This window comes from Chelon labrosus (genome assembly GCF_963514085.1).
Source record: "Chelon labrosus genome assembly, chromosome: 18".
NCBI lineage: Eukaryota > Metazoa > Chordata > Actinopteri > Mugiliformes > Mugilidae > Chelon > Chelon labrosus.
This window is the reverse complement of record NC_140351.1, coordinates 16,044,249-16,057,636: the sequence shown is the minus strand read 5'-3', so window position 1 is coordinate 16,057,636 and position 13,388 is coordinate 16,044,249. Positions and strand designations below refer to the sequence as shown.

The 13,388-nt window shown below is 43.7% G+C and overlaps 1 protein-coding gene across 1 annotated transcript in view; it reads right to left on the bottom strand.

Annotated features, from left to right (window-relative positions):
* fam49bb (family with sequence similarity 49 member Bb) overlaps nt 1–13,388 on the bottom strand; it is a 33,943-nt gene that overhangs the window by 969 nt on the left and 19,586 nt on the right. Inside the window, exons 3-11 of the mRNA XM_084566239.1 lie at nt 13,306–13,388; nt 12,142–12,263; nt 10,029–10,134; nt 6,344–6,483; nt 4,809–4,886; nt 2,017–2,133; nt 1,849–1,928; nt 1,642–1,768; nt 1,492–1,562 (exon numbers count right to left, since the gene is read on the bottom strand). Coding sequence (XP_084422365.1) covers nt 1,492–1,562; nt 1,642–1,768; nt 1,849–1,928; nt 2,017–2,133; nt 4,809–4,886; nt 6,344–6,483; nt 10,029–10,134; nt 12,142–12,263; nt 13,306–13,378 — 914 coding nt within the window. The 5' untranslated portion in view covers nt 13,379–13,388. The remainder of the gene's footprint in view (nt 1–1,491; nt 1,563–1,641; nt 1,769–1,848; nt 1,929–2,016; nt 2,134–4,808; nt 4,887–6,343; nt 6,484–10,028; nt 10,135–12,141; nt 12,264–13,305) is intronic.

Here is a 13,388-nt window from a genome sequence, read left to right as displayed (position 1 = left end):
TGTTATTTATTACAGTGTAATGACCCTTGGCCCGACCTGTAGTTTGGGTAACCAGGAAGCAACAAAGCTTAATGAGCAAGTATAAAGAGAAGCGTCTTTTTAACGGTCAGTTTAGCTTCACAGTTCTGCCAGATGGTTGGTTCTCAACAAGAACAATCTTATTTACATTTTGGATCAATGTCCGGTCTGTAATGCCACTTGCTAACCGAGCACACAGCTGATACAGAGTCCTGCTTTCCCTCAGCAAAGGCAGACCACGTTAGGTAGTTTGCAGTCTAGGCACAGTGGATTTTTTTTGAGCATGCAGTACCTTTGAGGTTATCCTAGTGATTATTTTATACGGTATTTTAAAATAGTTTTGGATTATTGGATTAATTATAATAACATACATTTGGATAAAGCAAGAATATTGGTCCAGCCCCACGTTGATGAGAGAATTAAAAACTATGAAACATTTTGATCGATAGGATAAATGTGAGAGCAGGATTTTACTATATTCATTTCAACAGTTTCTTACAGTTTGGTAGTTTAGCCAAGAAGTTTCCAATCTATGGTTCAAGGCCCTCCAAACCTAATAACAAAATTAACCTGGAGGGCTCATTAGACAGTTGAAGAAGAAAGTGGAAAAACCCTGCTGCACATATCAAAGAGTTATTTAAAATAAAGTCTGTATCTTTAAGATTTAATCTCTCAACGTTCTTCCTAACTAATAAAAGACGAAAAACTTGGAAGCAGTTCATTCGTTGGACTCTTATAGCGACAACAGTGTGCAGCTGATTGTGATTCAACAAGTAACATTGCTGGTGCAACATTTTGGACAAAGGGCTCAGTCTCAGATTATTGTGCATATGTATCATATGTTTTGATTAAAGTGTCTTGATGCTATAAAGGTTAAATTAGCAGAATAAACACTGCAGAGCATACAGCTGTACTCAAGCAAGAGCTTTGAGCACACGCTCTTAGTTACTTTCCACCTCTGCGTGCCTCTGAAATATTCTGCCATCCTGTTTAAGTTCAGGGATGAATCACTGAGAGAAGCCAGCTTTTGCATGAAAATGACCTCATATGGCCGGGCAGCGCTGGCCAGCCTCGGGCCCCGGACACAGAGAGAGATACAGATGCGAGGTCGGCTCTGAGACGGCCGTGTCAGCCTGAGCAGCTGTGAGAGCCGGGCGCGGCGGCCGAAATTTGGGAGACTGTGAGGGGACGAGGTGTCAGATGTAATCGGCCTTTATGGAGAGGATTCGACACCCAAGCCGCGTCGGGCTCACAGCTGACCGGATCCCTGGTGAACTGAGCGGCGAATGAGTCACCGAAGGGGAAGGGGAGTTAAATAAACCAAGACGCCTCTCTGCTGATTGTGAATGGGCACAAATATCATCCAACTCGCAACATGAGCTGTCTCCTCCTTTTTACTGTAAGTGTGTTAGTTAAAGTCAAACTATATGCTGAGCTGCAGGAAGAACACAGTTTCATTGAACGTGAGCTGACCTGAGAGCGTTGAGAAGGCCATCTACGCTGTTCTGAGGCTGATCTTTGAGGACTTTGATGCAGCCTTTCATCTGTGGACCAGAAACGACACGTTAGCTTAAGACCAAGCTGTGACCGCGACTAAAACTTAAACTAAACGCCTGAACTCACGTCGATTTTGGACGACTTGGCGAACGCCCCTACAGGATGGACGTAGTCGTACAAGATGATCACGCCGACCATCACCCGGAGGCAGAAAGACACCGTCTCCTCGCTGGCGAAGCGGCTACGATACTCCCTGACAGGGACACGGAGGAGGAGTTAGACACGAATAAAGGCCAAGAACAAGACGTGAAGCAGGTGCAGGAGGTCACTCACGGCGTTTCCAGCATGACTTTACACACACTCGCCATCGTGCTTAAGCAGTCTGTCGTGTTCTCGATGGGAAGGTTCTTGTTCTGTAAAAAAAAAAAAGAGGAAACAAATGAGCGAATGCTTCCACGCAGCTGTTTAAAGAAAACACCCGGCACTTAGTAAATGCCTCACCTCTGATACAAACTTGGTTGTGCCATCACTTAATGCCTTCAGCATGGGAGTGGCATCGGCGTAGAACAGAGATATCCGATTGGCCAGTTCATTGTTGACTTCATTCTCACACTCTGCCTGAAAATCAGCAAAACAAATAATAGCAGCATTTATACGGGGACCTCTTGAAGGAAAGTTTTCAGGACTTAAAAGGACCAAGATGGCTCAAACAATTAAGACCTCTATAGAGACATTACTGAAGGCAAACACTGAGAGGATTAATTAATATTTGCTTAGGCAGAAAATTAATTTTGAAATGAATCAAGTGGGAGAGAGGGCACGTAATATCGCGTTATCAGGGGACCAGAGATTATTGCTTCGTATCATGGTGTGAATACGACACCAGCACAGATCAAGATACAAGATGTTGGAGAAAATGTGTCAAAAGCAGATCTTTGAAAAAGCTGTTACACAGAAAGTGGAAAAAAGAGATACCTAGAGGACTGGCTTTAAGTAATGAAAAATATTTATTCAATATCGAAGATGACTTTCTCCCTCGGAGTGGAAACCGACGTATACATAAAAGCCTGGATGAAATATATAAGGCTAATCAGTTTGGGCCGACTGAGACGGAGTATGCAACTTGTAGGAAAAATTTTGCTCGGGGCGATTTATTCATGGCGACTAGCGTGAGTGTTTTTTGTAATGCTGCATGTAAAGTCTGTTTTTTTTTTTTTCCCCCCTTTTAATTTACATACACATGGTGTCCAAATGTGCCACAATAGCCCATTTGGAAAAGTTGCCTAAACTTCTACTAAAACCTGCCTAAAAAGTCTCTGCTCCACTCTGTTAGCATCTTGCTGTGTCCCTTCCTCATTTACTAAATTCTTAAACCGCAGTAAACCACGAGTTATATTATGAGACAATTTTTATTAAAAGTTTATTTGCAGGAAACAATAAATCCATTTGCTCCTTGAGACTGATGTGTGGCATTTCTTCCTTTTCATTGTGTTTTTTTTTATTATTTAAAATCTGAACAAAAAGGTAGAAAAACACCAACAATCTCATCTGAACTTATTAGAGGTTTGTTTTGCTCCAACACATTAAGTTTATAAAAAGAGACTTAATTAATTAAAATCCAGACAGGAAGACATCTCCGAGCCCCCCTGCCTCCCCTCCTCTGGTTTCCCAGCTGACTAACTCGTCCTGCTGCGTTACGGTTTCAGACGGAGCGAGACTCTGACAACACCTGGAGGATAACAAAGAACGTCTCTTGAAGAGCCTGTTCTAAATTTGTCTGCATATTTAAAAAAAAAAAGGACAACATTTCCTGCCCCAAACTTTCAAACCAATCCGCGTTTTAACGAACGCTGACATGTGAGCTCAAAGACTGTTTTGCGCGGGACGGATGCGTTTCATCTCATGTCTGGATGATTCAGTCGTCTGAGCGGTGACTAAACCGCGTGCGACTGAGCTGCGAGGAGGTGACGGCAGCCTGGGTGTCTTTCAGCGGTGACAGGTCCTAACGACGACTTGTCTGGACCCATTTGCCTAATGGCGTGTTTTGGTTGGAGGAATAAAGACCTCCTGTCACGCGGGTCAAAACGGAAAGCTGTATCAGTTCCTTCAGCTCACACATACAGAGCGTTGAAATCGAACCGTTTCCCAGTATCTTTCAGACGTCCTTGAATCGACAGAACAAAAATGTAGATGAGCAGAAGTGAAGCATGAGTGATACAGAAGAGTGAATGAGTCCTTGAATTTAATATCTCAGCACAGGAAGCATCCTACGACACTGCTTTCTTTTTGTGGCAGCAAGATAATTTTTGTTATTTGTGGTTTAAGGCGTCTTACTTTTAAAGATTGTTTAATTCTGTTGCTACAAAGTTATTACAGCCCCATACACATATATTAATATATAACTGAAAGCTGCCAGGCAACTAATTGATTGGACGGTTTTGGTGACACGTATAGGGAAATCAGGAGGAAATCATAATTTCCTACAATGTCACAAAGGCCTCAAGAATAAATAGGCTGAATCTGCACCTGGAGAGCACGCATCAAAGTGAAGAACAGACAGAAATGGGACGTGTCAGGTAGAATAACACGGGCACCTCCTAGCAGGAAAAACCCAGGTAAAATAAAGTCCATTGATGGCAGCTCGGTGTCCTAGTATCCACGTAACAAAACACTGAACCCGTCTCATCTCAACGGCATTCATTCATCATTAGAGCCAGGCTTCTGTCTTTGCTGCTACATTAAAGTGTCTTTTTACATTTTTTTACACAAATGTAAGTGTGAGTCCATATAATTTAGGCCGTTTAACGTACAGATAGTGTGTCAGGATTTGAAAAGCGCATGCTGGTCTGAACCAGTTTTGTTCTGTTCAGTTCTCTCCTTTGTGACATTACCAATAAATTGGTAATGTGGAGCGGTTTTGAAACTCAGGGTTTGCGGTATCGGTCGCCGGCATCTTGCCAGAGTCTGACTCTTCCTAAAATGACCAAAGAGGTGGAGTGGGAGTGGAGCTAAGACGGACAAGGGACATTTAGGTCGATGGCAAGCAACTTGTGACCACACCCACCTGTCACTCAATGTGGACACGCCCCTAATTATGCAGAAATGTAATTTTAGTTTTAGTTTTTTCAAAAACTGCATCTGCTGCAGCTGATAACAATCTTAATTAAGTAAGATCATTCGTACAAGCAACCTCCAATCACATAGATGTAATTTAATTAATTGTTAAAGTAAAAATGGATGAAGCCACTTTAGCAAAGTTTTCTATAATTTCAGTATCGACATGACGAGCTCACCGGTACGTTGTTGATCCGCATGCGGCTCAGGGTTCTCCTGTAGTAGCTGAAGTCGTTCTGAATGGCAGGATTTGTCATCTGCAGGAAATGAAATAAATAAAAATGCGTCTTACTACAGAGAGGAAAAGAGAGAGGAAGAGAGACTACTGTCTGTAGGTGGCACAGCCTGCAGGAGGACATTCAGTTCTGGATCAAACACACCATGATGACTGAATGCTTTAGCCAACAAGGCAGAAATGTAGCTTTAGGGGGAGATGACATAAAAGCACACTGATACAATTACAGTTGTATTTGCTGAACTGGATTTCAGTCGACTGACACTCATTCCCTCCTTACATCCACATCTCAGCGCCTCCTGTCAGGAAATATTTGGTTGTTTTCCCGTTACAGCCGAGCCGAGCATCGCTTCTGACAAGAGGGCGAACAACTACAATGCTGACAAAAAGCTACAAAGGGTCTCATTAAGGCGAGGCGAGGTTGGAGAGAGCGCAGGGCAAATACAGGCTTACTCTCTGACATTATTTAAACATTCAAAAGTGCTTTAAGGTTCTCTGACACGGCTACAAAATATGAATCTCCTGGTTTCGGCGTGGAGTCAACCTGACCTCTTAAAAAGGAAGCCAGCCAAACAAACAGAGAGCTTCCTTCAAACGTCAGCCCCAGCGAGAGCTCATCATGTGGCTAATTATGCTCATTCCTGTATGAGCCTGTCACAGTCAAAGCTGCACTGGCAGCGTGCTAATCCCGCTACAAAAGGCTGGTACTCAGTCTGTGTCCACTGTGTCCACCAGGAGAGACAGGCTGCTTGAGCAGGGAGGGGCCGCTCACCACGCAGACACTTTATCTAGGTCAGAAGCCCGTGCATGAGTGTGAAAGATTGATGAATAGGACTGGCATGCCACCTTGCACCCCCTACCTTCGTGTTTTTATCTTGCCAGTCTGGGTGGTGGGCACTAATTGGGACGTCGCCGCAAACCGCCTCAGGGGAGGCGGGGAGTGTTTTTTTTTTTTTGTAGTTTTTGTATCTAAGGAGCAACGATGCAGGGGCAACCAGTTCACCCACTGTCTAACCAGATGAGCGCTCTCACAATTATGTTTTTGACAATGGCCGTTTGACCGATGCACTTGATTCCTGGTGTTTTCTGGGCTGCACATCAGCAGTTTGTGTCTGATTTCGATCCAGATCAGACTCCCGTCATTTATAAAACCCGCCACATTATGCAGAACTCGGCTCAGGACGACAACAATTTACAGACCTCTTTCCCTGCAATAACCCTCATTAGCCATTCCACTGACATCCACTGTATTATAAACAGCAGAGCAGTATCAGGATTCTAATTAAATGCTAATCATGTGCTCACTGGCTGCAGTTTAAAATTGCACAGAGCTAAAAAATCAATCCGGGGGCATCAGCAGCTCGACGCTACACCGAGAGGTCTGGTTTGTATCACAGCGGAAAAGAGCAGAGTTTACAACAACAGTGAAAAGGTGAGATTCACACTCGGGGATATGTTCGAGGAAACAGGCGGCCGTACTTTAAGCTCGTCAAAGCGCAGCGTGAAGTGCAGGATCTCGGCGAACTGCTTGGCCAGCGCCTGCTCCCGCTCCAGGTGTTGAGTCGGGTCGTTGTACGTCTCGCTGGTCAGGGCTCCCAGGAGGCTGTGCAACGCCGCCTCTGTTAGAAAGAGACAGATTTCAGTGATGAAGGTGCAGAGCTGTCTGAATGAAAAAAAGCTTCATATGGATATATACATGTGCATTTTCTGCTCGTTTAATAAAGAGAGAGGAAGGTTAGAAGGCCTTGGACAGACACTTCAGCTGATGAGTGTAGTCTTGCAGGTCATCAGTCAGTGCTGCTGAATAGTTCACGTTCAGGTTTTTGTCATTTAAGCACAGAGTAAAAGCTCCAGCAGCAGTATAGGCTGAGATGCAAAGGTCAGAGAAAGAAAAATGCTGTCTGTAGCACTGAGATGGACAGAGTGATGAATACTGCAGGACGGAGAGTCCAGAAACAATGGAGGAAATGTCATTATTCATTATTAATGTATTACTTTAATTATTTGCTTAGTCTAGTCTTTTTCAGGTTAAAATTAATACTTTAACTCATGAAACCGTTTCAGCACACCAACGGTTCATTTAAAAATATGGGAACATTTGGCAAATTATTATTCACCGAGCAAAAAATGTCAAATAATTTCAAAAGCAGATTCAAACGTGATGATTTTCTTTCGTTTTATGAGACATTTTGGTTGAAGAAAACATCCCTGAAGAGGTTGAAAAAAACTGTAACTGACGCTTCTAATAGAACAAACAACAGTGTCACGGTGAGAGCTAAAATGAACAGGCATCTCCTGCAGCTCTGGAAAATTAAAATGGGCTTTCATTCACTCTGTTGGAAAAAAATAATAATGTCCGACGATGTAAAAATAATAATTATTAGTTGCAGTCCATAAAGCATGTGACAATTTTGCAGTTTGTGTATTACACCAGTTAATATAAGGTTAGATGTGTATTCTTGTACATGCAAAATTAGTTTTAATACGACAATATCTGCCTCAAAATGCTTTATAATCTGCAGAGCGCACACACACACACAGAGGAAGGAATCCTTCTACATGGACTCCGAGGTCAAGGAGCGTCTCTCAAACTGGATCACAGCCACAGTCAGAAATGTGAAGACTGTAGAGTCTCAGCCAGCTGAAGCATCCTGATTAGGACGGAGACAGATAATGGGGCAGCGGTGGTGCCCAAACTGCCCAGGGCCCAGTGCCAGTTTCGGGGGTTGGACAGAGGGGGAGAATTCAGTGGAGGGGGGGGGGGGCATGAGACATGGGACTAATTATCTCAATGGCATGAAGTGAGGGGGGGCAGAGGAACGGGATTTAATTCAAGCGGGATTACACTCATTGTTTTGACAGTCAGTAAATACAAAGCCTGTGCCATGCCTTAACGTAGCATACCCATAGACTGATAATTAAGCATACATGAGGAGCAGGGACATGAGGAAAAGATTCACTGGAATACGGTGAACAACTTCCAGGCAAGTAAAAACAAACATGTCTTGTTCAAACACTCAAAAAAAAAAAAAAAAAAAAAAAAAAGAAAATCTTTAAAGCCCTGAGGGAATTTTTATTTATAGACGCTGACTTAGAATTCAGTCTAGACGCTGAGGAGAGGCTTCATCAATGATATAACACAGACAAGCCCAACATGCAATCAGCTGCACGATACCAAACGAGCACTTTAAATAGATTTATTTTACAGCTCTTGTTGATTGCAAACGACGACGTGCATGTCAACATAACCCAGAAACGGGCAGATTCAGACAGTGGCCTACTGAAAACAAGCGTAAGAGGACCTTTAGAAGACGGACAGGGAGCTGGCAGTGCAGTGCGGTAAATTGAGCACGTCTGCCATTCAGTAATGACTCCCATCTGCTTGGGCCAGCGTTTGCAGCGAAGCGGCTGATTAAAAATGGCCTTAGTCGTGCATTTTTTTTTTTTTCTTTTTTCAACCTCTCTACATCCCAGTCAAAACAGAAGATGGAGCTGCTTTCAGGGCCTCAGAAATGAGCCACTCCAGTATGTTGGGGAAGTCAGGGAAGGGGCGGGGCGGATGGGGGGGGGGGTGTCTGATCTCATCAGGTCATGGCAGAGCAGGCGAGCAGAATGCGGGCATGTATGCGATTTACTCGCAGAGAGGGGCGGGTCTGAGGATGGCGGGACTTCTGTCTGGTCTAGAGCCTACAATCTATGACGGACACTAAGATAGTTTATTAAAAGAAGCTGCTCTGAGGGTCGATGGCAATAAGATAAATTATCTCTTTTGTCAAATTAAACAACTATTTATATAACTGATCACTTGATGACATTTATAAAGTAAAATGCCAAACATTTGCTGATTTCAGTTTGTCAAATGTAAGAATAACGCTGCTTATCTCTCCAAAATTAATATTTTAGGGTAAAAACAAGCAAGAAGAAGATGCAAAGTTTTAAATTGTATGTGTTCATGCAGGAACTAGCAGCACGGAGAAAAATACATGTATGGAAAGTTTGATTTTGTGTAGGTTTGTTGTTGGAAAATGCACACTGATGTGTCAAATGTGTTAACCTTGCAGGAAATTAGAAATTTATCAGCAAAAAAATATCCAACATTTGCCACTTCAGCTTTTCAAATGTGAGATTTTGTTGCCCGTTGTCTAACGCTGTGAATATTATTATTATTATTTTTTTTTGACTGCTGTTCAGACAAAAGAAATAAGATCATACTTTGGACATTTGTGGTGAGAAAATTCCCTTCCATTTTTACATCTCCCGTTTTAAACGTGGGCATAAATGCAGGAAAGAGTTGCAGCAGAAATGAGTCCTTTCATTTGAAATACAAAGCCCATTACATAAGGTGTAGCTCTGCTCTGGATATCGCTCCACCAGCCTGTAGTAAAGGATTTCCAGCTCCGTGCGTATCGGGCAGGACAGCAGGCTGCAGAGGCCATCACGGCCCCTGAAGCCTGAAGTCAAGGCGGTGAAATAGAGCAGCAGCCGAGACTGGAAGGTGACCTACTTTGTTACATAACAGCCATCGCCGGGCTGCCGTCGCCCATTGCTCCCACTGACTGCCCTATACATCGGCACTGGGATTACGGGGTTGAGGGTATTGAGGCTTGACAGCACCCCCCCCCCCCAGCCTCAGGGTCATAAGAAGATCAGGGAGTAAGCCTGTGTCCCCAGTCCCTTGTATAAATGCTAATTAAACAACCTATAGCCTCATCCTACACAGAGGTCAGCCCAGAGTGCAACGCAAGCAGCATGTACAGAAATGCACGGCTGGCGAGGGGGGGTGTTCGGGGGGTTGGGGGGCTTGTTTATATAAGGCTGGCGTATGTGTCACATGTCTGTTGACTTTTGCAGCTCAGCAGTCAATACCGCAGATGCACACGTAAACAATTAAGGTCGTGTGTTGAGGTCACGTCTGTGTGAGCTGTGTGCGAAACACCTTTTACATGAAACACGTCAGCTCTCGTCCTTCAGGGTATCAAGTGTAGGAACTTTACTAGAGTTTAAAATTCTAAACTAATGCACATCGCCAGTGTCACACATAACACCGCTTTGAGGGAAATCTCACGGGACACCTGAGCTCGTTCCACTTGAAGCAGCGTCTGAGAAGCGGTGACGTAACTCATCCTGGCCTACATAATAATGTAACTGTAGAGCGATCACATACCTAACCTCTGGGAGAACTCGTAGAACTTCTTCAGTTTGCCCACCAAAGGGACCACTGCCGCCCACGCCTGCTCCTGTAGCGCCTCATCGCTCGGATTCTGGATCGCCTGGAAGTCAACACAAGAAAACCACAGTTAGACTAACCTTTAATTGTCAGCTGTCAGTGTTGAAGTGATGCTGCTACTTGCAAAACACAACTGAATTCGCAATCAAATTATTGGAGGACATGTTGCATTGTGGATAATTTGACAAGAAGAGTGCACAAGTAAAATACCTCTGATATTGCAGTAGCCCTTTTTCAAAAATATTTTGGTTTGTACTATTCTAGTTGAGTCTGATAAATCTGCAGGAGCTGATTGCTTCATCGGTGGAACACGAGCAAAAATGGAAAACTTCACTTTTTTTTTAATATAGGGGTTGGGAAAAGTTGAACAACACTTTTTTGGGGCGAATGAAAGTAGTAACTGCACAGACGTCTGTCACAAAGCTATTCTTGTTGTTTCTTAGTTTGCATTTGGAAATCAAAATGGGAATGTAAAGTGATCCAATCCCATCTCCCTTCCGCTGTAAATCAAATTTCATTTCACCACTTCATTTGTAGATCTGGGCTTAAAAAAAGGCAGAGGCAAGCGAACCCAGTGAACCTTTATTTTAAAAGACCCCCTGCTATATTCTGTGTACCGGCCAAGAAGACTCAGTCTATTAGGGGAAGAAAAACACTGAAAGATTTGATGCAAATTACAAAACGAAACATCAGATTCATTTACAGGCAACACCTACACCTGAAGGATAAAGGACACTCTGTGACTCTCAGAAAGACGATTTGAAAGAAAGTAAAGGAAGCCATTTATCTCAAACTGGAAAATCCTTCTCTGAACAGGTGGACTAAGATATAATCTGCCGTCAATCTACAACACAGTGTCAACATCCGCCCCCTATACGTTTCAAACCCACTTACACCTTAAGACTGGGGCCTCTAGAGACAGAAAACAGGATCAAACTGTTTTCCTCCAACGGCAGGTAGGTATGTGGTCATTAACGGACACTGGTCATGCAGGTTTTTAATGGGAAAATCCCATCCCCAGAACTGAGGAAGACACTTGGATGAAGTGTCTTCCAGAAACTCTAGAAGTCCAGTTCCCCTCGTTTTCCACTTTTTTATGGAAATACCATGACCTGGATGACTGGGAAGTTTCAGATTCTTACAGGCAATAGCAACACACACCCTGAGCTCATAAACTCCCTCTAATGCTTCAGGGCCTGTTCAGACCTTGCATTAAGATCTGATCTGGGGAATCCCATCACATGTGGCCAACATAAAAGACAGCTGTGAACACCCCCAGGACGCTTTGAGATCGCATTTGGGAGATCCGCATGGAGGTGGTCTGGGTCGCGTATGTCGGCATTCCTCTGGCAGTGTGCTCCTGCGTCAGCGGAACTTTGCCTCATTCATTCAGAAAAAAACACACTATTGTAAGTGATCGTCTAAAAAGGAAAATGCACCATAAGTGATGTTTGCTCATGAGTACAAGTGCGTGTGATTCTGTGTTAATTATTGATGCGGTCATGTTGATGTATGAAAAACTGTGTGTGGTTAAGTATTACCTCAATCACAAATGTCTTTATTTACCTTTATGACCCGGAGATCAAGGCGGGTATGGAAACTTCCAGGGCTGGAGTAATGATCTGAGCTTTGTGCAGGTCTAACTAACGTCAGAGTGGAGATCAGTAAATAATAATTTAATGTGTGCCCAAGTCATGACGCACACACATGAAACAGCTGTTCTCGGTTCAGGAGCAGCTATAACGATCCATTAGACACATCAGCTGTTAAAATGTTCTATTCCACCCCAGATGATGTTGGGGTTTATTTGCATATAGAGCACAAAACTGAAATCTGGAGATGCATTTTAATGCCAGGTGTGAACACACGGACCTAAAGGTGGTCACTTGAAATCAGATCGCCCAGATGGGATCTTAATGTAAGGCCCGCACCAGAGTATGTTCCACCCTCCTAAACCTTCCTTCTCTGCAGCACGAACAGCCGGTCTGTCTTAACTCTGCGGCACGTCTGTGTGCTGTCAGTCAGGGGTGGATAATTGCATCAGGTGTACCTCTCTGATCTCCTGCCCCGCTCCCTTGTAGGCCTGCAGCTCATCCAGGATCGCCTTTGCGTCCTTCAGCACCACATCCACCTGGTCCCAAACCTCTCGCTCGGCTTCTGTGGGCTGGGCATCTGCAAAGGGACAGCAAAAAGGTCAACGGGGCAAATCTGACTGGTCTCTGGTCCGTATTTGTACCAAATCCACAGCAAATAAAAAAAACTGATTTTAGGAAACTGATCAAATCACAGAAAGTTTAATAAGCAACTTTTCAATTATGCAAATGAGAGTTCACTGAAATAATCTCTTCTCTCCACTGCTTCCCATTAAGGTTGACACCACCCACTTTCCTAGCAGAGAAAAGGAAAATGGAGCAAGATAAAAGAAGACAAATGGAGAGGGTTATAGTATGCACTCTGCTGGAGCCTTGTAACAGCTCTGGGTGTTCAGCTACGTTAGTTACAGAGTTTTTCTTGCTTTCCCTTTCCAATACCTGAAGCAAGAACGCGTTGCCAAGTGTGATGACTTCTTACGCAGGTAAGCCTCAAACACAGTAACTATAGTCTCTTTACTGCACATTTTCATCAAGAAGCATGATTTCTGTTTGTGTGAGTCCTTCTGTAAGGGATTTTAGGGAGTAACTGTATCCAGAAAACGCAACTACAAACCTGCAGAAGTGGTTAAATGAAAGAAAACTTTACAATAATGAGCAGTATACAGGCGTGTGATGGATATATAAATGTGATCTTCCATAAAACATAAAAATCCCTTAGAAACAGTCTGAGCCGTAGAAAAATTGTTTTCTCTGAAGGTATGACTGAGTCTCTGGGTTTGCCAAGAGTGAGAATAGTACAGTACAGGTTCAAGCCGCATTGAGGGGCCTTAGGCTACACAGCAGCTGAACTTCGCTGCTTTATATTTGAGGAAGGGGCTCTGCTGCAACTCTGCCCTGATTGATATTCTGCACACACACCAGCGTGGAAAAGGCAGGTTGATGGAAAAGCGCAGAAGCTCTAGTGGTAGATTTGATTCCTTTGCCGCTGGGAGGAACACAGTGTAAAAGATAAGTGGTGGTGGGGCTGAAAAGACTTAAGAGTTTGGAGTTGATAATGCTTTGGCGAGATAGTCATGTGATCAATATCAGGAGCGGGAGCAACCGCTTGAGAAGAAACTCACTTTCAAAATCGAGGAAAAAATTGGGCTCCTGTTCCAGATCTGTGCATGTCAAAACTTTCAGTAGGTTCCCCATGTTATGATAC